The sequence below is a fragment of the Silene latifolia genome, chromosome 2 (genome assembly GCF_048544455.1).
Source record: "Silene latifolia isolate original U9 population chromosome 2, ASM4854445v1, whole genome shotgun sequence".
Classification (NCBI taxonomy): Eukaryota; Viridiplantae; Streptophyta; class Magnoliopsida; order Caryophyllales; family Caryophyllaceae; genus Silene; species Silene latifolia.
In genome coordinates, this window is record NC_133527.1 from 199,174,737 (window position 1) to 199,195,554 (window position 20,818).

Sequence of the window (20,818 nt, forward strand, 5' to 3'; positions counted from 1 at the left end):
TAGACGTGGCCTTCCTGTTAACCGTCAACTTGTCAATCTTGTCATTTCTTCATTACTCCTATTTTAAAGCCTAACAACTAGACGTTTTTATTTGTTGATTTCTTCTATTAGCTTTCATTTAATAAGCACTACTACTACTACTACATCATCATCTATTCATCTGAACCGCTTAAATAAATAAAATTAAGAGGGGAGGAAATGAAGACGATCCAAATAAGAGCTGATTTAGTATAAATAATAATGAATTTTATCAATACTATAAACTCCACCCACAACTACATAGGGAGCACCACCATATTCACATTCACATTCACATTCACATTCACCCCTCTATTTATTATTTTGCTGAAACTTATTGGAAAATTGTTGGCTATATCTTTGCTTCAATTGTTCAATTATAATAGACTCAGTGTTTTTATATCAATTATCAAGTGTAGCTGTATGTATATAACAGTTGAGTCTCAATTATTCTCATGAGACCCGTAACAATAGTTAATACATTTATTTATACTTTTGGACCGCACAAAGTATGGTTCCTGGTTCTGGGTCTGAAACTTAGCGCAGTGAAGCTGTAAATGCAAAGATTAGTGTGGTTGGATTTGAGTGAAATTCGGGCAAGAGTGGATTTAAGAGCAGGAACATCGCAGGCATCAGTGGATGAGCTTCCTAATAAAGACGCCTGACACATGGACTGGATTGGAGGTCCGTCTATGCAGTCGACGCCATCAACTGAAGGTATTTCCAGCTTGTATACTCCCTTGTTGTCTGTACTTCTGTTCACTGATAATGTTACCATCTCTCTTGTCTTTGGTGAATTCACCTTCAACTTGCATTCAACGTGTACTTCAACACCTGTCATAACATTTACAATCAATCAATCTCTTATTATTATTATTATTATTATTAAATAAAAATATAAAAAGACATTATAAAGGGAAGTAGTAAGTAAGTAAGTAAGTAATAATACGAGGGATGAAGTAGCTGTAGGCGGAGAAAGCATTGTTGAGGCAGGTATCACAGTAAACAGTGCCAACAATAGAGAAGCGGGATGACAAGGGGAAAGTGGATTGAGGACGGAGAGGGATGAGGATGAGGTGAGCTAATGAAGTGATAAGGAAGAGATAGAATGGCAGCGCCAGCATATCCATGGCATAACAAAGATAGATAACATTGAGTAGTGCAGGACAAAGTAGTTAGTATTGGAGGCCTTTTATTCCATCAACTTCCACATCACATATGTAATCAATCCTATTGCTTTCTTTCTCCATTTTATCAGATCAGCCCGTGATTTTTAGATACAATTTAGACCACCCTTACCAGGCCCAAAAGATCAAGCTAAGGATACAGGATCATTTTGAGATTGTCATCTTATCATGATGGTCTCCTTTTATGTCAAATTAACACGTTTTAGCAACAAATACAACAACAACAACATTTACGTACAAATCTGTGGGCTATCACAACTCTAATACAGAGTATTTGATGCATTAGTGTGTGTACATCACTATGAATCCAACTTGCAAACTTTGATGGCATCACAAAACATTTAACCAACAAAACTCAAAGGGCAGAAGAAAAATGCAGAGATTTAAGTTTTCCTCCTAGCCATGGACAGATTCTGATTGCCTTCAAACAGTCCTTCGATGGTCGACTCTATATCTTCGGGTTGGAACTTTATATACTTTTCTGACTGTCTTCCTGGAGTAAAATGTTGTCCAAACCTGGCCATGAAAGACCGATAAGCCGGAATCATAACTGCTGAGATAGATACTCGGAGTTCAGATCGAAGCTGCTCATCACTCACTACCCAACTGCTCTGCGCTTTATGAATTTCTTCAAACATTTGGTTGAAATTCTTAAACCGCTCCTTGAGTACCGGTTTCTGAATCTTGCCTTTCACCTGCAATCCTTCTTGGTTCAGGCACTGCAGAACCCGGCTCCATGTCTCTCTCTGGTAGCTTTTATGATATCCTCTCAACTCCGAAGACCTCTTTCTACGACAACTATTTCCCACCATCTCATTAATTTCCGCCGATTCTTTGATCTTTTGCAGGATGTATCTTCCGTTGTTCATCAAGAATATGAACCTCAATGACGGATCTTTGTATAACTTGGACTTGGCCTCAAGGTTTGCGTCCAATAACTCCATGATACATATTAGTTCTGCGGCAAATGGTGTTTGTTTGGGGCCTGATTCTTCGTTTTGGTGTTCATTGTTGTTGTTGTTCTCTTTGTGCCCCGGGTCCCGCCTTGGCTCGAGCGCTTCTAAATGTTGTTCAGTGACGTGGTGGAGAGAGAATACTTGCTCGAGAGTCTCTTTAAAATCACAAGCGTACCTTAGGTAGTTCATGGTGTACCGGGTTAAAGGGTGGACTGCACCCCCCGGGACCGGGTTCCTTGCAACATCGTTTTTGATCGAGTTCTCCAGATCGCAAAAGATAGAAACCGCGGCTTCACCTAACCGACGCCTTACAGATGATAGCTCGGACCTTAGCTCATGAGCACATTTGTCGGAGCATAAACCATCTAAGGCGGCCATGAGCTCGGACAAAGTCTCGTAAATGTCAAGCACCTTGAAAAGCCTCTCTGCAGATCGCTTTGTCATTCCAATTGCCTCGGCAAAGTTAAGAAATAGAATGACAGCGGATCTTATTAGGTTGGAAAACATGGCCTCGCTGATTGAGGGGTGAGAGTCAGAGAAGACGGAATCACAAAGCCTCTTCTCCCCCGGCAACAGGACCTTGGCAGCATATTTGACAACTTTGATCCAGCTACCAATGTGGTCTTCTAAAGCCTCCCATTGCATCCTTTGTACCTCATCAATGCTTATCTTATCGAATCCATGTAAGTTCATCGCTTCCTTGAACGCGTTTCTTCTCAAGATGCTGTAAACTTGACAGCACTCTGTTTCATACCCAGCTGAAATCATAAGAGCAACAATTCTCCTCATGTTGGATATTTTGTCTTGGCTAATCCCCGGGTAGTTATTGGCCCCCTCTTCTTCTTCTTCTTCTTCTGAACCAGTGGCATCAGCCACATTGTTAGAAGAATGCTTTGCGGATTTAGGGTTCATAGCATCTTCTAGAATGATTCGAAGCTCCTCTTCCATGAAAGTCATGGCATGTTGGACAACTAGGGTTGTCAAGCTAAGGAAAGGGGTTGGCTTTTGGGTGGGAGAGAATTTGGTAAGGAGATTAGACAATTTTGATAGCCGGCTCACCATATTGACCAGCATGGTGTCTTGATCTACATCATCCCCAAAGTTCAAGGGAGAGTCGCCTGAGTCGTACTTCTCAATCTCCAACTGGACCATCTTGGCAAATTTCTCCACCGACTCAGGAATCTCAGGGAGATTGGAAACATCCACAATTGATGATAAATTTTCAAGTAGGCCATCTATCTCCTCAGAAACCTCTTTTAGAGTCGCCCCATTTTCTTGGTCCCTTCCATCGCTGTTTTCGGTTTTAACAGAAGAAGGGGTTCTGTGGGGAGGAGGAAGGCGGCGGTCTACATGAACACTGAAGCTAGAGGATTTATTAAGAAGGGCGGCTTTATCCGCCTTGGAGACACTCCGATCATTGAAGCTAATGGACTTGGTCGGACGAGGAGTCTTCCCCATCTTTTTGTCGATTTTTTAAATTTATTTTTTGTTAGTAAATCTCTGTTGTTGTGATGGGCAAAAAAAAACAGAGAATGAGAGAGAGGAGAGGAAAAGAAAGACGGAATAGAGGTGGATGAGGAGAAGAGAAGAAAAGAAAAGAAAAAAAGAAATGAATGGAAGGGATATTTGGTAATGTTTGGGCGTTAATTTTGGAGGGAAGGGCAGTTAGTTAATGGTTGACATTGTGTAGGGAGGAAAGTTAGGGAAAGGCATGGATGGATGGGAGTATGTGACTTCCACCACTTTTAGATTCCCTCTATCATTCTCGCTTCCATTATTTTGTTTACCAATTCTCTCTCTTTTTTTATTTTTTATTTTATTATCATTTGGCCCAATAAAATACAATACAGATTACCATGAGAAAGAGTGGGAATTATGAATTCTCAATAAAATGAAAAGCTGATTTATGAATTGTAGTTCAGGTTCCAATCTAAATTCATTACATAAGAGGATAATCAATTCAATGACCCTCACACGTCACTAAACAAGGATTACAAAAATATCATTTAAGCTTAACGGGAGAAGACACGAGTTTTTTTCCTTACAATGCTACACGCACTTTCGGCTAGACGTTAGAGACACAAAATAACCATCAACATTTCAATTGGAGAAGAAAAAAAGCAAGGAAATTTGAACATCTTAGTAAGACAACCAATAGAATTTAAAATTGGGTACCTGACTGAAAACCTCTTGAACAGATGAATTTAAAACAAGATGAATTGATATGCATACTGTAATTAGCGTTTGTTTTCAGCAACTTACCAGATTGAAGAAGCTCTTGAACAGATGCCAAGTCTGCAGGTATATAACATCTTGTCTCCAGGTCTCAGCATCGGGCATCTTAAGTTTATCTACAAGTATTGTATTCTTTCTGAAACAGGTATGCATGCTGGGCGAGGCTTTGCAGGCTATCTCCAATTTGCAAACTCTCTTCAAGCGCCACATTTTCTGCCCTCTCTAAAGCAATGTCGAAAATTCTTGGGTTAGGCTTTTCCACGCCTTCTAGACCAGACAATCTTCCAAAATGTCATTCAGAGCCTTGAGCCTGACATCATGATTGGAGTGATATGACTGCATGTCTGCCAAACTGTAGGATTGCTGGTACAATAATTAATAAGTAACCAACACAATTGAGAACAAACTGGTACGACAAAAAGCAAATTAGACCAGATATCAGAACAGTAGGACATAAAACCTTAGATGAGTGAACAGAACTACACTTGAAACATAGAGATGAGAATATGGAGGGTATATTTGAAAACAAGAAGCCCTTTGAATGCCTGTTCTAACACTTGAACCCACATTAGGTTCTGCTAACTACTACTACAAAGTCTAGTCCTCTGAAGCCCGATTTCAACTTACATGTCCAACAACTATTCTATATCTTCTCTCACTCTTGTTGTTTCTAATAACTTGTGCTCTTCAAATTACTACGGAGATGAATGCAAAGTTTGATTAAATAAGCATGCTCATCAATCAAGCATCAACCTAAATTAAGAGTGAAGTTAAGACACAGTACCCTATGTAAACGATCCAGCATTGAAGAATGAAGACTTGCAGCAGCTCTGAGTGTGTCCTATGCATTTGCCTGCAAAAGAAGTTTACAAACTCTCCCCCCTACGGAAAGGGAAAGTGACATTTGCCAAAATGACAAATACCAATTAGTGTCTTCCTTGTAACCGACCAACCTCACACATGTTCCTCAATCCCTAATTCACTATTGTAGCATATTCCCAAAAATATCCAGAATTTAAATGGAAAGCATTAAACTTTATAAAAAAGCATCACATTGTTCACCAAATCATTAATTGCTTATTATTTCACCACAATTACAACATTCAGGCTTTGGGGATATTACATGACCCAGAAACGACAAGGGGTCTTTACATCATACCTGAAATATAATATTGCATAATAAAATGAATCCAAATTTGGGATTTTAGACAGTAATAAAAGAATCTGGATTTAAATAAGTAAATGGAGAGGGCATACCTACTTAGAATAGTGAAAATTGAAGAAAGACGTACCAAGATGATCAAATTGAAGCAAGGATCTCAAGTATTGGTGTTGTAATGTCCCAAGTTTTAAAACGGGACTGATGCTCCGCTTTGAAAATGTTTGGAATTTTGACTTCTCCGCATCAAACCCAGTCCGACTACTTCTATTACAAGCTACCTCATTTTCTCATATACTTTGCCTTTCTCATCTTACCAGTATTATTTACCGACTACTTAAATGAATCGTCTTTCGTCTATATATAAATTCGATAATTCACTGAACTTGGCTGCCACTTTTACCTATGGAGTATATATCTAAATCTAAACCTCTTGGAGTCGCACGCAAGGCATTCCTCGGTGGTCTTTTTTTTTTTATGTTTTAGATGCAGCCGAAAAAATGTAAGTGCCACATACTATAATCTGCTATTACAAGGAAATTAAACATGCCAAGCCTCCATTATATGCTGTATTGTTTTACACTGATACAAATCTTTTTTTTCTTTCTTTCTTCCGGGAGATGTACACTCAGCCGTTTACAAGCATATGCCACATGCCCTGGCCTTCTTTATCGTCTTTTGCCTTTCATCTGGCAATCGTTCCAGAAAATTGAAAACAAAACTAAGGTGAAAAAACATGTGGGCGTTTGTTCCTCAACACCAGGCCTCTACACATTTTCACTACTTAAAAGAAAAAAACTCAAAAAAAAAAAAAAAAAAAAAAAAAAAAAAAAGTTGCAAACTACAATTCTACAATGACCTGCACTGAGCAGCAGTAGACTGTTTCGGCATACTTTACAATCAACCATGTGCAGCATCATTAGGACCTTGGCTTTGCCTTCTTCTCTCCCGCCAATTCTCACCCCACATTTTAGCCTCTGCCACTGCTCTTTCCCTCTCTGAATCTCGATTCAATATTTTGGTGGTCTCTTTGGGGGAATCGTCTTTCTCAGACCCACCTTCTGAATCCAATGTTTGCCGCCTCTTTACACGCAAATTTTCTCCCCACATTTTAGCCTCAGCAACTGCCCGTTCTCTATCTAAGTCCTTGTTCAGCATACGAGCTGTTTCTTTAGGAGACTCCTCTTTCTCTGAACCTTCCAACTCCCACTTACGCCCTGACCCAACCCCATCTTCACTCCGTCCTATTTTGCCCCCATTCTCGTCTTTGTTCCTCCTATCGTCTTTTGCAATGGGATCATATGCCTGGTTTGCCAGATAAGAGAGGGCAGTTACGACATCACCTATCAGAGGACGGGCTGCTCCATTTTCTTGAATGCACATTGATGCAATAGCCAATGCTTGGTATAGACCTCTTGTAGGAAACCGCCCTTGTAGCCGAGGATCTGCTAGTTTCAAAAATTTGCGCCGGTCATTGAAAAACGGACGTGCCTGCACACATTTTAGTTGGCATTCTCAACAAAAGGACAAAACATGTTGATGTTCCGGCGGTTTTATAAACAAACACACACCCTTATTTCAATATTTCATAAAAATGGGGGGGCAATGTGGCATAAATTGGGTTTGTGGTTATACAAGTATGACTTTTACTTGTAGAGGAGGTCTCACATTACCTGTCAGCTCTTAAAGACACATTTGACAAATTACAAGACAGACAAGATTAAAGAAGATGACGAAGTTGAGTGAAGAACAAGTAAATTACCCAAGCCACAAGATTCTGCTCTCCATGAGGACGGGTGCTGTCAATAGAACGACGTCCAGTAATCAACTCCAAGAAGACAACCCCGAAACTGTATACATCAGACTTAACAGTCAATTGGCCAGTCATAGCATATTCAGGGGCACAATAACCATATGTGCCCATGACCCTAGTAGAAACATGTGACTTGTCACCGGTAGGTCCTAGTTTGGCAAGGCCGAAATCGGAGAGCTTTGGATGAAAGGCTTCATCCAAGAGTATGTTGGATGACTTGAAGTCTCTATAAATAACGGGTGGGTTAGCTTTATCATGAAGATACTCCAAACCTTTAGCAGCGCCAGCCGCAATTTTCATGCGAGTATTCCAGTCAAGTGGTTCTCTATCAGGGGGAAGATCTACAAGCATCCATTCATGAGTGAGTTGAGGAGTGGACTAGGAATGATAGTGTTTAGAAGAGAAATGAGAAATAAGCAAGAGAATGAAAAGGGTAGGTACCAAGGAGATGATCTTCCAAAGATCCGAGGGACATATACTCATAGACAAGTAACCTCTGCTCACCATCAGCACAGTATCCAATGAGATTAACGAGATTGACATGATGCAAAAGGCTGAGCATTAGAACTTCAACAAGGAATTCTCTATTTCCCTGAAGACCATTTCTATCTAACTGTTTAACAGCAACAACCTGCACAAACATAACATAACATGTTAGCTTTATAAGTCTATTGAATAAATCTAATCTAATCTCATTGTATTGTATTTGTATTGTATTGTTTTATTTCTTGTTACCTGGCCTGTGTCCAATTGGCCTTTGTAGACACGCCCAAACCCCCCTTCACCAATGAAGCATTCTTCACGGAAGTTTCTGGTTGCAGCTGCTAGATCACGGAATGTGAATGTTTGTGCTGATATATTGGCATCCGGTAAATCCTTGGGTGCCGAACATTCTCGTCTTAGCCCCACATTATTTCTTGTTTTCAACCTATCAGCTCCTGATAACCCACATCATTTATTATGAGATTAAGATTGGATATTTATTTAGAATGGAAGACTGAATCTAACATGTTTTTTTTTAGTAATTATTAAAAGTAATCTAGTTTGAGATCCTAGTAAAATTGAGTAAAGAGGAGAGTAATTGGTTCAAGTTAGAATTGAGCAATATGGAATTGGAGTAGTAGAATGAAATCAGAAATACTCTATAAATTAATTAATTAAAAAGAAGAAAGAAAGCAACCAGAAGATAACTTAGAGATGTTGGAGTTGTTAGAAGGAAGAGCATCTTTCCGATCATCTTGCTCTCTCCTAATTGGGTTCAATCTTTCTTCTTCCTTTGATTCAAAACAGGAGAAGCACCCCATTTCTTCTTATTCTTCTTATTATTCTTCTACAATCTCTTAGGTTTTAACAAACACATGTATACAAATACAAATACAAATACAAATACAAATACAAATACAATACCCAGTATGAAAAAAATGAAATCAAATCTTGTAAAGTATATTTGTGCAGTTGAGGGAGGTCAAAAATAAGAAAAGCAGGAGGAAGAAGAAGAAGAAGAAGAATAACAAGGAAAAGTAGATGAGATGAGAATATGAGATGAGATGAGGAATATAGGATGTGAAACAAAAAAAAAAAAAAAAGCAAGGAAGGAAGGCAATTAAAGGATGAACCTAATAATCAAATGCCGCAGTAATTAATAAATAAATAAATAAATAAATACTAACGCACAATTAATGCTCTCTTTTGTCAACACACTACTCCTAGTAGTAAAAATAACAACACAAATGGGTGGGTTAGACCCGAATGAATTAATGAATGAGATGATCCAATCAAAGCAGTAGCACCGTGTGTATTCTGTCTTACTGACTCAATCACCGCCTTTCTTTACTTTCAACTTTCAAGTTTGACCACATGTCCACATTCATTCATTTATTTATGTCTTATTACTCCCACATTACGCGTACACCAACCACCTTCTACACTCTACGGGTTATCATTCACTCCAAATAATACAATTTTAACATTTTTCGATGCTCTTATTTCAATTATTTATTCAATTGGTCTCCCTTGTGACGGGTCACCATTTGTGGCGGATATTTTGTGAGTTAAAATGATAACAAAATGGGTTAGTGGAGAAAGGGGACCACATGAATAGTGTTGCAGAGAGAGAAAAAGTGGGTACTTTGTGAGGTAAAATGGTATCCGTCACTCCAGAGTGACGGATATGTGCCGTCACAAATGAGATTTTGTGTTATTTATTTACCTTTAAATAAAACACTCTTTTTTTTTGGTGCTCAAGAGGGGCAAAGCCCCGAGATAAAATATAAACTAAATAGCGACTAGACGTGGGAAAGCAACCCCCAACAAGTCTTCACGAAGAACTGACCGAAGACCATCCGGTGGATCATTGAGAATAGTAGCAGCCGTAGGAGCATGGACACTCACATTAGCTAACCAATCCGTTGCTCGATTAGCTTCCCTAAATACGTGCTTAGAAGAAATAAAACACTCTTAAGACAATAATCTACCATATAGTATAGTCTTAAGTTGAGTATTGAAAATACAAGAGTCTTAACCTTATCTTTTTGGGATGTTATTCACTAAATGGCTTCTATCAGTTATATTAATATATTTTTCCTTTTTATCTAAAATCTTTAAGTTTAGGTCTTGAGTTCGAGTGTCCGGTCAAATTCAGATCGGGTTAATTTTACCAGGTCTAAAAGATGACGTGGCAAAGTCATACCCACCCTTTAGATGCAAAATTAAAAATTGTAAAATGATCTCATGAATCATGTTGAATAGATAGATTATTTGCTTCCGCACTACATTTGGTGATTGGAAATTGTCAAAAAAAAAAAGAAAAGAATGGAGGAATACAAAAGCCTGAAAGTAGAGGAAATGGAAGAGAAATCATCAGTATACCGGGTGATCCTGAACCGGCCATCTCAACGCAACGCCTTATCTGCAGATTTCTTCCAAGAATTCCCCAAAGCAATCAGATGTCTGGATCAAAACCCTAACGTCAGTGTAATTATACTAACTGCTGCTGGAGATCACTTCTGCTCAGGCATAGACATCAACACCCTTTCCTCTATTAAATCTGAATCTGAATCTGAATCCTCAGACCGCGGGCGGGGTGGAGAGCGCCTCCGGAGACGGATACTTGAACTGCAGGAGGCTGTGACCGCGTTAGAGCAGTGTCGCAAACCGGTGATTGTGGGTATACATGGGGCCTGTGTTGGCGGTGGTATTGATCTCATCACTGCTTGTGACATTAGATACTCTACTTGTGATGCTTTTTTCTCTGTCAAGGAGGTTGATCTCGCCATCACTGCTGACTTGGGTACTCTCCAGAGGTTGCCTTCTATTGTTGGCTTCGGTAATGCTATGGACCTGGCTTTGACAGCCAGACGCTTTTCAGCTGCTGAGGCTAAGGATTTGGGCTTGCTTTCTCGAGTCTTTGACACCAAACTGGAATTGGATCAACATTTGGCCACTATTGCTCAGGGTATGCCATGCTTCTGATTATATATTATTAATATTTCATCTTCTTATTTTTTTTTATTTGTTGGGCAGAAATGGCAGCGAAATCTCCGTTAGCAGTGATGGGGACAAAGGCAGTGTTATTGAAAACAAGGGACATGAGTATGGAACAAGGATTGGACTATGTAGCTACTTGGAACTCTGCCATGCTCCTTTCTGACGATCTTAAAGAGGCCCTCTCCGCCTTCCTCCACAAACGTAAACCTATTTTTGCTAAGCTTTGATCTCTTTTTATACACCCTTTCCATTCCAGATTACTCTCGTCATCCCTTTTTGTAATTTGTATCACCAAAATAAGACTGCTCCAATGTCTTTCCTGTCTTTCACTTTGTATCATCATAAGCCTGCTTCTCAACTTGTTAGCAGCAAACAATAATAATTTCACAACTTCTCCATGCCATTGAATTTTCTTCCATTGAAACTCAGCTCTTATGGGATTCCAAATGGAATAATAGCAAGTACTCCGTATAAAACTACAATTTGTTTGGTGTTGCCAACTCCTCAAACTAATTAGTTCTACGTGTTTGGTGACTCTAGAATGCAGCTATATGTGAGTTCTGAATCTCGTATGCTTAGTATAGTTAGTAGATAACCAGTCTAGTTGGCGATAACCAACCCTGGCGCATGATCAAGGACACCCTTGTAGAAATAACTGATTAGTTGAATTAGAGTTAGCTGTCTCAATGCAAGTATCATGTCGCTTGAAGTTCAAGTCATAAACCCAGTACCATCTTTGTTAGTACGGATTTAGCGCCATGAAAGCCCAAATATCCAATCTAAACCCTGGTTGAGTTTGGGTCGTTCATATAGGCGTGTATATTCAAATCAACCTGTGATCAGCTATACAATGAGGCTGTACTTCTTGGGCTTTAGAAGCCCGCTATATCAGTAGATATAGCTTTTTCTGGACAATGCAATGACACAGATTGGTTGTAGTTCTGGTAGTGCTGCCAATCAGCAGTAATGTTGCATATATGCAATCCGGAAGACAATTTCTGCATATACTCGTACTAATTCTCCATATGACATTCGTGCAAAAATAATTTCTTTCACAATGTTCTTTTTCATTCACGTTTAATGGTCTCAGTTCAAAACTTTGGACTCTAAGCGTGTACCAACTACCCAGTATACAAATAAAAACAATTATGATATGATATTTTATGTATTGTTCTTATTAAAAGAAACAGTGCATCTTGCTTCAGACCATTGCTTTTGGTCTGAAATAAGACGGACAACATGTTATCATTTGACAGTAAAATGTTTGTATTTTTCTGATAACATGTTACCATTATTTTTCCCACTATTTTTAGGGTAAAAAGTGACACCTCTAGTGATAACATTTTGTAGATTCACTGCTTACATTTTATTAAAAAATGGCAACATTTTGTCTGTCTTATTTCAGACGGGAAAAGTGTCCGTCTGAAATAAGATTTTGCGTAAAAGAAATTGGACAAATTATGTTCTCAAAAAAATACTACGGTAGTAAAATATAAACGCAAATACAGTTATTATAAAGAAAGATCATTATGATACGATATTACAGCTCTTCAAATTTCAAGGGTCCTATAAAATCATTATGATCACTAAGAATTATGACCACTGATGGAGCTACAGACGCGGAAATAGAGAAAATAATAGACATTGCTAAGCGCTACTTGGACAATTAGGCAAATAAACACAAAATAGGCCAAATGGTAACAAGACTTGGGGCATGAGATAGAGAGGCATCTCGATGACAAAAAGGAAATTAATATCATAATTTCCGTGTGAGATGGAGCTATGGGTAATGATAGCCTGAAAGTTGTCTCTTCACATTCTCAAGTTAGTGAGGAATAGGATCATTGGATTTCATGGATAACTAACTATACATGGAGTGATGGAGCCTTAAATACAAAATGTACTTTCAATGGAGAGTGTCCATGATCATTGTTAAGGAGTAAAGAAACATGTATGGACCCTTAAATACAACATGTACTACAATGAGTCTGTTGTTAATGTAGACAATGAAGTAGAGTGGACAAGTATTTGGAAAAGGTAAAGAGGAAGGGAAGTGAAAAGCAATGGAATGGATTTAATGGGAAACTAGGAGGACATTGTTGGAATTAGGAGGGAGAAAGGGACAATAAAATTGGGGTGGAGGGAGTAGATATTATAAGCAATGGAGACATGTATTGGTTGAGGAAGGAATGAGGATAAGAGAGGTGTAATTCATGCATGGCATCTACATCTTTGCTGCGCATTCTCCCTCCCTCCCTCCCTCTTCATGTTATGTTATGTTATGTTTGAGGAAGGGAGTCAAGTGAGGGTATTACAAGCAACTAACCTAGTCAGGTATGTAACCGGCTAGCATAGCATAAAAAGCTAGCCGCAACCATCAACCATCAAGGAGCCCAACAGGATAACACATTAAAAATAACTGAGAAAAACAAAAATGAATGCCAAGGTATAAGCATCAAATGCCTTCCTTCATCTCCTGTGTCAAGTGTTGACCAAAAGAGATACACGAGTAGATATGCCTAATTGGTTAATAAAAGATCTAAGGCTGACCATTTATATATTGATCATCCAAGGAAATACAGAAAGTAATTGATACGGTGCGTGCGTGCGTGCGTGCTTCAAGCTTGATCTCCGGTTGAAGAATCTTGGTTAGACTGTCCAACGGTGGTGGCATTTACATCATTTGACCTTGAAGGTGCTGGGGCTGAACACGCTTTAAGCACAGCTTCATTCTACAAAATTAATTATTATTCAATACAATACAATTATATGATTCATAAAAACATTTACATTTACATTTACATTTACATTTACATTTGGGCATCAATCAAAACCCTAACACTTGCTAATAACCTAATTAGATTGCTGATTAAACTATTAAAATAAATAAATGGAATCACCTGCCAAACACGACGAAGGCGTTTCTTGGCGTTGGCTTTACGAGTTGTCGTGAGTTTAACGCGCTTCCAAAGGAGTCCACCTGAGTCGTGCTTTTTCACAATCTCCATTAATCTTGTTCCCCGAAATGCCCCAAACATCTTAGCTTCTCTATCTATCTATGCCGGCGTAGGAGTATTGTTTTGATTGATTTTTTGTGCTGCTGATTTCCTCTCTCTCCTTCGCCCTATTTTAACTTCCTTCTTATATAAAGCCCATCAACCCCACCCCCACTCCCACTCATGTCTGCTCTTTTTTGTTTTTTTTGGCCCATTACTTTTGCGTCTGTCCCCTCTTACTAGTTTTTACTAAAGCCCATAACATGCCAGTCTGCGTCGGCTTCTCAGTGTTAAAGGCTGATATAGGGATGGCAACGGGTTTGTTTTGCGTCGGCTTCACCTAGACTCGTAAAATTCACCCTGGATCCAGACTCCGCAAGGGTCTAAGATCAATAGACCCTTACCCAGTTCTGATGGGTTCGGGTCGGGTCCGAGTCTACCTCCAGGTCTAATCCTCACCAAGTAGAGCACTTCTTGAGTTTAAAATATTTGACTCTCGGTCTGTTTGTCTATAATTATTGGTAACAAACTCCAAAAACGGCAAATCTTTTTCTCAAACTAAACATCTCGTAAAGATGATAAATTTGAGTAAAAAAAAACACATCACTTTATGAACCCGTAGCAATGAGATATAGTTAATCAACGTTTTTTTGGTTAAAAACGTTTGACCAACCACAGCTCTTGCAACTACTTCATAAAGTGATAAAAAAAAAATTTTAAATCAAAGATGTCGGAAAGACTATCAATTTGAAAAAAAAGAGTCATCGCGTTCCAAATTCATGACTGAATTATACGCGATCAAAGTTTTTTAGCAGAAAAGGGGTACAAGGTACCAGGAAGGGAAAAAAAAAACATGAAGATGGAACTCAATACCCTATATTGAGTTCAACATATGAGCTTGTTGCAAGAGTCTAGACTTAGCTAGGAAAGCATTCAACATATGAGCTTGTTTGATATCAATTAAGGCTCGCCAAAACCAGCCACAGTGGCCACCCATCTTGTTCAGACAATAGAGTCGCAATTACTAACTAGTTCTACCAGTACATAACACTCCTACTAGGCTACTAGTCAAATAATGTTGAACTCTTGATTAATTGCATTCTCTTCCAGAATCGTATCGCACAAACCCTATCAGCTCTGGCCCTTCAAGTCTGGGATTATTCACAAAGCTGAACATCATCAAACAAACACATTTCTTGTGAGTCCAAGCATCCTATGATGATATAATTACAACGCTACTTAAAATGAAATTATCAATTGTCATCTCACCTGTCTTGAGTAAACTTGTACAAGGAACCAGACGTTGGGATTGTACCACACAGGTTATTGTTGGAGACATTACTGCGGCATCAAACATAAGGTGATGAGGACATGTTTTTTTCTAGTTATATAAAGAGGGAGGAGATATGAGTTAAAAAGAGGCACACAGGATCTTAAGGTTTTGAAGCTTAGTAAGGTCTCTGGGTATTCTTCCTGTGAATTTGTTGTCATTTAGTCGTCTGCAGATGAGAGGCATCGTCAGTAGTCAATAGAAAGCATAGTTATGTGGAAGTTAAGTATTGAAGAAAAGAAAGAGATGCTGACAAGAACTTAAGAGTGGAAAGGTTGGAGAGGGAAGAAGGAATTGGGCCAGTGAGATTGTTGTGGAAGAGATCTAAGCTCAATAAGCTCCTTAGCCCACCAAACTCCTCTGGTATTTGTCCCACAAAATTGTTGGTGTAGAGCTCTCTGTCAAACACAAATAAACAATAAAAATGTCTTATTAATTCCCCCTCTATAAAGCAAGATGGAGCCCCCAAAAGACATACTCATAGGTCATAGCATTATGCATTGACCACCACAAGATGATAGATCCCCCACTAAATGCACTTTCAAATATGATAACAGTAAAATTTAATATACCCATTTCATAGATGGTGCAAACAAGTATAATTCCATATTGATTTAGAAAAACTCAAAAGTATTATATTGATTTGGGGTAACCTACATGATCCTACCACAAGCAAGCTATAGGGTAAGAGCTAAACAAACAGTTGGCAAGGCAAGCAGTTAATAAGATGCTACCAAATCTGAGGTTATGATTGTCACAAGTTGGAGTTGAGAAGCAATAAGTTGTTTGCAGATGATACTAGATTTATAAATTAAATGAGTAACAACTAACAACAGTAGAGGAGGAGTTAATGCAAGAGTAAATTTAATAAAGTAGGGAATGAAGTATACTTACAAATATTGAAGGTGGTGAAGGTTTCCTAATTGCGGAACTAATTTACCAGATAGCTTTGCATTCCCTAGATCCCTATCATTTCATTTCATTGTTAATTACGTAATTTATAAGCCATAAAATAAAATAAAAATAAAAATAAAAATGAAAATGAAAAAAATGAGGACATACAGGCGGGTGACCCGGTTAAGATGGTCACAAGTGACATGGAACCAAGTGCAGGGGTTAACAAGAGTGGGATCCCAACTCTGCAATACATTCCCAGGGTCTCTAACTGCTCTTCTAAGGGCATAAAGTGCATCTCCTGTAAGTATTACTCATTAATTGTATGTATTCATGAAGGAATATCCAGTATTTATTAATTCAAGTCAATTAACATAGAATAGAATAGAATAGGGTATATATAGACAGACTATAGTAAGTAATTAGTACCTTCAAGGTTAGCAGAAGAAGCAGACAATAGAGAGAGGAAAGTGGTGAAACAAAACAAAGCATAGACGACGGCCATGCCTGATGCCTCCCTCAAATTAAACCTAACAAACAACTAACAAAATCCTGCTAACAACAACTAACACGCCTTGTCTGCCTACACGGTAGTCGGTAACTGTGTGTGTATGTGTGTTTGTGTGAGAGAGTGAAAGTGAAGTGAGAGAAAGACTGTGTGTGTATGTGCCAAACCAAGCCAGAATCTCTATTTGTCTCTACCCTCTACTTGGGCTTCTCATACGCTATCTATCACTTTATGGGCTCCTAATCTATTTTAATTCATCATCAATTTATACAACCCTCTACTTGGGCCTTTCCCATTCTATGTCCACAAATTACCTTTACTTTTAACATTGTCTCGTTTAAGTTGTTGCTTTTACTTGTTGCTTCCGATCAGAGTTGGCCATCAGCACGGGCTGACTCGACCCGGTCCGCCTTAGCCCGTTATTTTATGCAACTTGACCCGACCCGGTCCGGCCTTGCCCCGCCGTTTACCCGGGCCTGGCCCGGGTCCTAAAATTCCAGTCTGGCCTGCCCATGGCTCGTCATTTTAGCAAAAATAAATAAATTGGTAAGGCCCGCCAGCCCGTCTCGGGCCCTGGCCCGGGTTAAGCATATCTCAACCCGGTCCGGCCCGGCCAAGCACGCCCCTCACCCTGGCCTGGCCCGGGTCCGACTAGGAGAGTCCGGCCCCGCCCGAGTACAAGTCTACTTCCGATTAGTTTAATTCTCTATAAGTAACTCATTCTTTCTATTAGTTATTTGTTCTTTCGATTATAAGCTGAAAGTAACAATCTAAGAAATTTTATGAGGCATCTCGACATGAACTTGTTTCCATTATTGAATTGAAAGGTGGTAGTCGGACACCAACGCTTTTCACACATCGTGGGGTGCATACTTCTATGTGACGACGACGTGAATCATTAACATAAAAATGACAGCTATAAACATGTCCACATAACCAAGTGATTACTAGCGTGTTATGGTCCATTATTAGTGTATCATGGTAGCTACTAGCTAGCTAGCATCTCTCTCATATCAACCACTTTGTGTAAATAGAATTATAGACTAGGCAAATGGGCAAATGTCTACATTAGACAAACCGGTTATAAGACAAGTTATTATTGGTATAAAACGGACTAGAGAGGATTAATGTAGTTATTTAATTATGCGTATGAATGGAGGAACTATATATGGTGTGACCTAAATACCTAATTGAGTTTGACTAATGAAGCACAATAATGACAAATAAATTTACATACGACCTTAATAGTACTTATTAGGTTGGACTATGGAGGGGTAGGAATGTAGCATAAAAAATGAAATAGGGAGCGGTGTTGGCAATAGCATATATACATATATAAAGGCCTGAAATACGTTGGGGAGTGAGGTTATTGGTGTTAGAAAGAAAAGCGGAGAAGAGGGAGGCGTAGGGTATTGACAAAAAGAAATAGGGATGACAAGTAGAGAGACCCAGTAGAATCCACCACCGTATCCTCTCAAAAATCTACATCCTCACTCACCTCTACTCTCTCCCATTCAATTCAATCTATTTTATTTTATTAATTATTAATTAATTAATTAATTAATTGTTGGTTGGCGTATGGGGACGGTGACGGCGTCGTTGGAGAGATCACTCCAAAACTGCTCTCTAAATCAGACTCAAACCACTACCCGGATCCGGAGGGGCTCATCTTCATCGTCATCGGAATCTTCAGATATTGTAAATCATCAACAACAACAACAACAACAAGATGATGATAATGATAATGATAATGATGATTATGTTGGTGGTGCTGCTGCAAACGCATCATCGTCAGATGATAATTGTACGCTAATTCAATTAAACTCCCATATTTCTCTCCCTTACCATTGGGAGCAATGTCTCGATTTAAAGGTTCCTTTCTTCTTCTTTCATTTTTATTTCTTGTCTACTATTTATAATAAGTCATTTATGTAGAGAGTAAAGTAATATTATTGGTGCTTGTTTTGTAGTCCATTAATGCCCGCTGTATTTATTTCATTCTATTAATTTGTGTATTTATTATTTCTGTCTCTATTCTCCTCCTTCTTTCTTTCTTTCTTTACTTGCATTTAATGTCCATTGTATGGAGTATGTGTTTCTTCAAAACCCTACTTTATGTATGTGTTTCTTCAAAACGCATATGTAAATGTTGTGGGCTGCTGCTGCTGCTTTTTCACCAAATTTAACTAAATCTGAGCTATCTGTCTAATTGCTTGCCCTTTTATTTACTTGTTCGTATCACATACACATACACATACATATACATCAACTACAACAACGATGGATTAGTTAGTTACTTAAAAAGATAAACCTTATGTTTGTTTGTTTGTTTAAACACTACTCGTACTAATTAGTAATTACAGACAGGGGAGCTGTATTACATCAACTGGAGGACTGGAAAGAAAGTCAAAGAAGATCCACGAACAACAGCTACAGGCTACAACGGAGACTACGATTCCGATGAACAAGATGAAACTGATAATGATGAAGATGATGAAAGCGAGACTGAGAGATCCTCAACAGAATCATCTTGTTGGAGTAGCCAAGAAAGTTTCAGATCAACCAAAAACCGACTACAACAACAACTAAAACAAGCAGCCGTATTGGTGGTAGCAGGTTGCAAGACCTGCTTAATGTACCACATGGTGCCTAAGCATGTCGACCAATGTCCCAAATGTTGCGGACACCTTCTTCACTTTGCTGCCAATAACTCCTCTTAATTTAATTAGTAACATCAATCTTCTCTCTTTTTTTTCTTTTCATTTTACTTGTTCACTTGTTGGATGCCACAGATTTAATTAGCTTTGTTGGATTTAATATGGAAAGGGGGATGGATGGATGGATGGATGGGGAATGAAGCATAACTCTTTGGCTTTTGTCAAAGGGATTCTCATTTTAATTTGTCCCATCCTTTTCCTTTTCCTTTTCCTTTTCCTTTTTCCTTCTCCATCAACCATTTGCATGCATGGCCTCACTCTATATACTCTTTTTTTGTTGTTTCATTTCTGGGGGAATCCCATTTCCTCTCATTATTCTCCATCAACTATCAACACTATTTTACTCCTACCTTTCTTCCTGTGAAAACTTTTCTTAGCTTCTTCTTTGTTCGACGGGTTAACATTTAACAAGTTATTAGTGCTTTAAGACCACCTCTGGTTTTTTTTTTTTTTTTGGGTAGGACCGAATCCAAATCCAAATCCGTAATAGTTCTAAAAGGAAAAAAGAGGTTCGTGGGTGATTGCTACATTCTTATATATGTAGAACGTTGCTTTTCTTTTTATTTCATCTTTCTGTGTATATGTTCATTCTTCCGATCCTTTTAATGTTGCCTTAATTCGTTATTCTTGTTGTCTCCTTGCTTCTCCCTAGTATTCTACGGAATATGTAACTTGCCAACCTTGCAGTTGTTTATTCCTTGCCATCGTATATAAAATCCTTAACCATGGTCATAGTGTCAGTTGTTGTTCGATTCTGGGAGCTTTGTTTATGCCCTAGCCAGACTATTAATGCATTATCCAATTGTTAAAACTTCCTTAACTACTGTGCCGACATATGATATTATTCTTGTTCATGTCTATGTATGCAAATATGCTTCTTGAGAACAGCAATGTCATACTTAAATATTATTGTTCATGTCTATGTATGCAAAGATGCTTCTTGAGGACACCAATTGTTTGCTTATGACTACTTTATCAATTATCATCAAGATGTCAAGTGATGCTTAAAACTCGGTATTTCTTTTATACAAAATTATTATTCCCTCTTCGCATTTCATTAAAATATTACTCACATATAATAGAGAAATTCGAGTATAAATAATACTTGCTATACAATAATGTAATTCAGCTGGATGACGGTATCTCTCTTTTCCCAATTGGTAGTCTTATTCATATACGTTGAAAATTTGTGTGGGGGAAGTTTTGGATCCTAATTTATTGTAAAGCTATTGAAAAGGAGAAAAAAATGGGTATAGTAGTTAACTATGATTAATTTAAAAAGCAAAAAGAAAATAGTTAACGTAAAACACAAGGGGAAGCTGGAAGGAGGTGCACCTTAAACTTGTATTATGGAAGGATGTAGCATGAATGGATGATTAATTTGGTTGACCCTTAGTTTACGGGGGGGTTAGTTGACAAGAATCCTACAGCCATCATGATGAAAACAGTCCATCATTAATGTAGGTATATATGTGCAATCATTGAATAGCTCTTAATTAATTTAAGTTAATCATGCATG

At 38.4% G+C, this 20,818-nt stretch overlaps 6 protein-coding genes across 6 annotated transcripts; 2 read left to right on the forward strand and 4 right to left on the reverse strand.

Annotated features, from left to right (window-relative positions):
* Positions 1-1,442: 1,442 nt before the first annotated feature.
* Positions 1,443-4,388, reverse strand: LOC141644416 (exocyst complex component EXO70C1-like). Its single transcript, XM_074453948.1, has one exon. The coding sequence runs from the start codon at positions 3,617-3,619 to the stop codon at positions 1,589-1,591; it is 2,031 nt and encodes a 676-aa protein (XP_074310049.1). The 5' UTR covers positions 3,620-4,388; the 3' UTR covers positions 1,443-1,588.
* A 1,703-nt stretch (positions 4,389-6,091) lies between these two features.
* Positions 6,092-9,201, reverse strand: LOC141644418 (serine/threonine-protein kinase PBS1). Its single transcript, XM_074453950.1, has 5 exons — positions 8,549-9,201; positions 8,104-8,306; positions 7,810-7,999; positions 7,318-7,709; positions 6,092-7,046 (listed from the first exon to the last, which is right to left on the reverse strand). Exons 1-5 carry the CDS (start codon positions 8,670-8,672, stop codon positions 6,456-6,458), a joined length of 1,500 nt encoding a protein of 499 aa, XP_074310051.1. The 5' UTR covers positions 8,673-9,201; the 3' UTR covers positions 6,092-6,455.
* An 879-nt stretch (positions 9,202-10,080) lies between these two features.
* Positions 10,081-11,278, forward strand: LOC141644419 (delta(3,5)-Delta(2,4)-dienoyl-CoA isomerase, peroxisomal). The gene is made up of 2 exons (XM_074453951.1): positions 10,081-10,822; positions 10,891-11,278. The coding sequence occupies exons 1-2, from the start codon at positions 10,180-10,182 to the stop codon at positions 11,079-11,081; spliced, it is 834 nt and encodes a 277-aa protein (XP_074310052.1). The 5' UTR covers positions 10,081-10,179; the 3' UTR covers positions 11,082-11,278.
* A 2,025-nt stretch (positions 11,279-13,303) lies between these two features.
* Positions 13,304-13,974, reverse strand: LOC141644421 (uncharacterized). The gene is made up of 2 exons (XM_074453953.1): positions 13,755-13,974; positions 13,304-13,586 (listed from the first exon to the last, which is right to left on the reverse strand). The coding sequence occupies exons 1-2, from the start codon at positions 13,890-13,892 to the stop codon at positions 13,473-13,475; spliced, it is 252 nt and encodes an 83-aa protein (XP_074310054.1). The 5' UTR covers positions 13,893-13,974; the 3' UTR covers positions 13,304-13,472.
* A 777-nt stretch (positions 13,975-14,751) lies between these two features.
* On the reverse strand, positions 14,752-16,802 carry LOC141644420 (leucine-rich repeat protein 1-like). The gene is made up of 7 exons (XM_074453952.1): positions 16,504-16,802; positions 16,243-16,375; positions 16,075-16,146; positions 15,435-15,578; positions 15,278-15,349; positions 15,120-15,191; positions 14,752-15,019 (listed from the first exon to the last, which is right to left on the reverse strand). The coding sequence occupies exons 1-7, from the start codon at positions 16,577-16,579 to the stop codon at positions 14,941-14,943; spliced, it is 648 nt and encodes a 215-aa protein (XP_074310053.1). The 5' UTR covers positions 16,580-16,802; the 3' UTR covers positions 14,752-14,940.
* Positions 16,803-17,916: 1,114 nt separating this feature from the next.
* Positions 17,917-19,553, forward strand: LOC141644422 (protein CURLY FLAG LEAF 1). Its single transcript, XM_074453954.1, has 2 exons — positions 17,917-18,454; positions 18,946-19,553. The coding sequence occupies exons 1-2, from the start codon at positions 18,161-18,163 to the stop codon at positions 19,300-19,302; spliced, it is 651 nt and encodes a 216-aa protein (XP_074310055.1). The 5' UTR covers positions 17,917-18,160; the 3' UTR covers positions 19,303-19,553.
* The last annotated feature ends 1,265 nt before the right edge of the window (positions 19,554-20,818 follow it).

What these genes read in the sequence shown, in the direction of transcription:
- LOC141644419 (XM_074453951.1), top strand. Translation starts at nt 10,180, where the DNA reads ATGGAGGAATACAAAAGCCTGAAAGTAGAGGAAATGGAAGAGAAATCA. An exon ending in TTTGGCCACTATTGCTCAGG is followed by an intron (nt 10,823 to 10,890) that starts GTATGCCATGCT and finishes TTTGTTGGGCAG; the next exon opens with AAATGGCAGCGAAATCTCCG.
- LOC141644418 (XM_074453950.1), bottom strand. Translation starts at nt 8,672, where the DNA reads ATGGGGTGCTTCTCCTGTTTTGAATCAAAGGAAGAAGAAAGATTGAAC. An exon ending in GCCAATTGGACACAGGCCAG is followed by an intron (nt 8,000 to 8,103) that starts GTAACAAGAAAT and finishes ATGTTTGTGCAG; the next exon opens with GTTGTTGCTGTTAAACAGTT. An exon ending in TTTGGAAGATCATCTCCTTG is followed by an intron (nt 7,710 to 7,809) that starts GTACCTACCCTT and finishes GGATGCTTGTAG; the next exon opens with ATCTTCCCCCTGATAGAGAA.
- LOC141644421 (XM_074453953.1), bottom strand. Translation starts at nt 13,892, where the DNA reads ATGTTTGGGGCATTTCGGGGAACAAGATTAATGGAGATTGTGAAAAAG. An exon ending in GCCTTCGTCGTGTTTGGCAG is followed by an intron (nt 13,587 to 13,754) that starts GTGATTCCATTT and finishes TTAATTTTGTAG; the next exon opens with AATGAAGCTGTGCTTAAAGC.
- LOC141644416 (XM_074453948.1), bottom strand. Translation starts at nt 3,619, where the DNA reads ATGGGGAAGACTCCTCGTCCGACCAAGTCCATTAGCTTCAATGATCGG.
- LOC141644422 (XM_074453954.1), top strand. Translation starts at nt 18,161, where the DNA reads ATGGGGACGGTGACGGCGTCGTTGGAGAGATCACTCCAAAACTGCTCT. An exon ending in AGCAATGTCTCGATTTAAAG is followed by an intron (nt 18,455 to 18,945) that starts GTTCCTTTCTTC and finishes TAGTAATTACAG; the next exon opens with ACAGGGGAGCTGTATTACAT.
- LOC141644420 (XM_074453952.1), bottom strand. Translation starts at nt 16,579, where the DNA reads ATGGCCGTCGTCTATGCTTTGTTTTGTTTCACCACTTTCCTCTCTCTA. An exon ending in TTCTTCTGCTAACCTTGAAG is followed by an intron (nt 16,376 to 16,503) that starts GTACTAATTACT and finishes TAATACTTACAG; the next exon opens with GAGATGCACTTTATGCCCTT. An exon ending in CTTAACCGGGTCACCCGCCT is followed by an intron (nt 16,147 to 16,242) that starts GTATGTCCTCAT and finishes ATGAAATGATAG; the next exon opens with GGATCTAGGGAATGCAAAGC.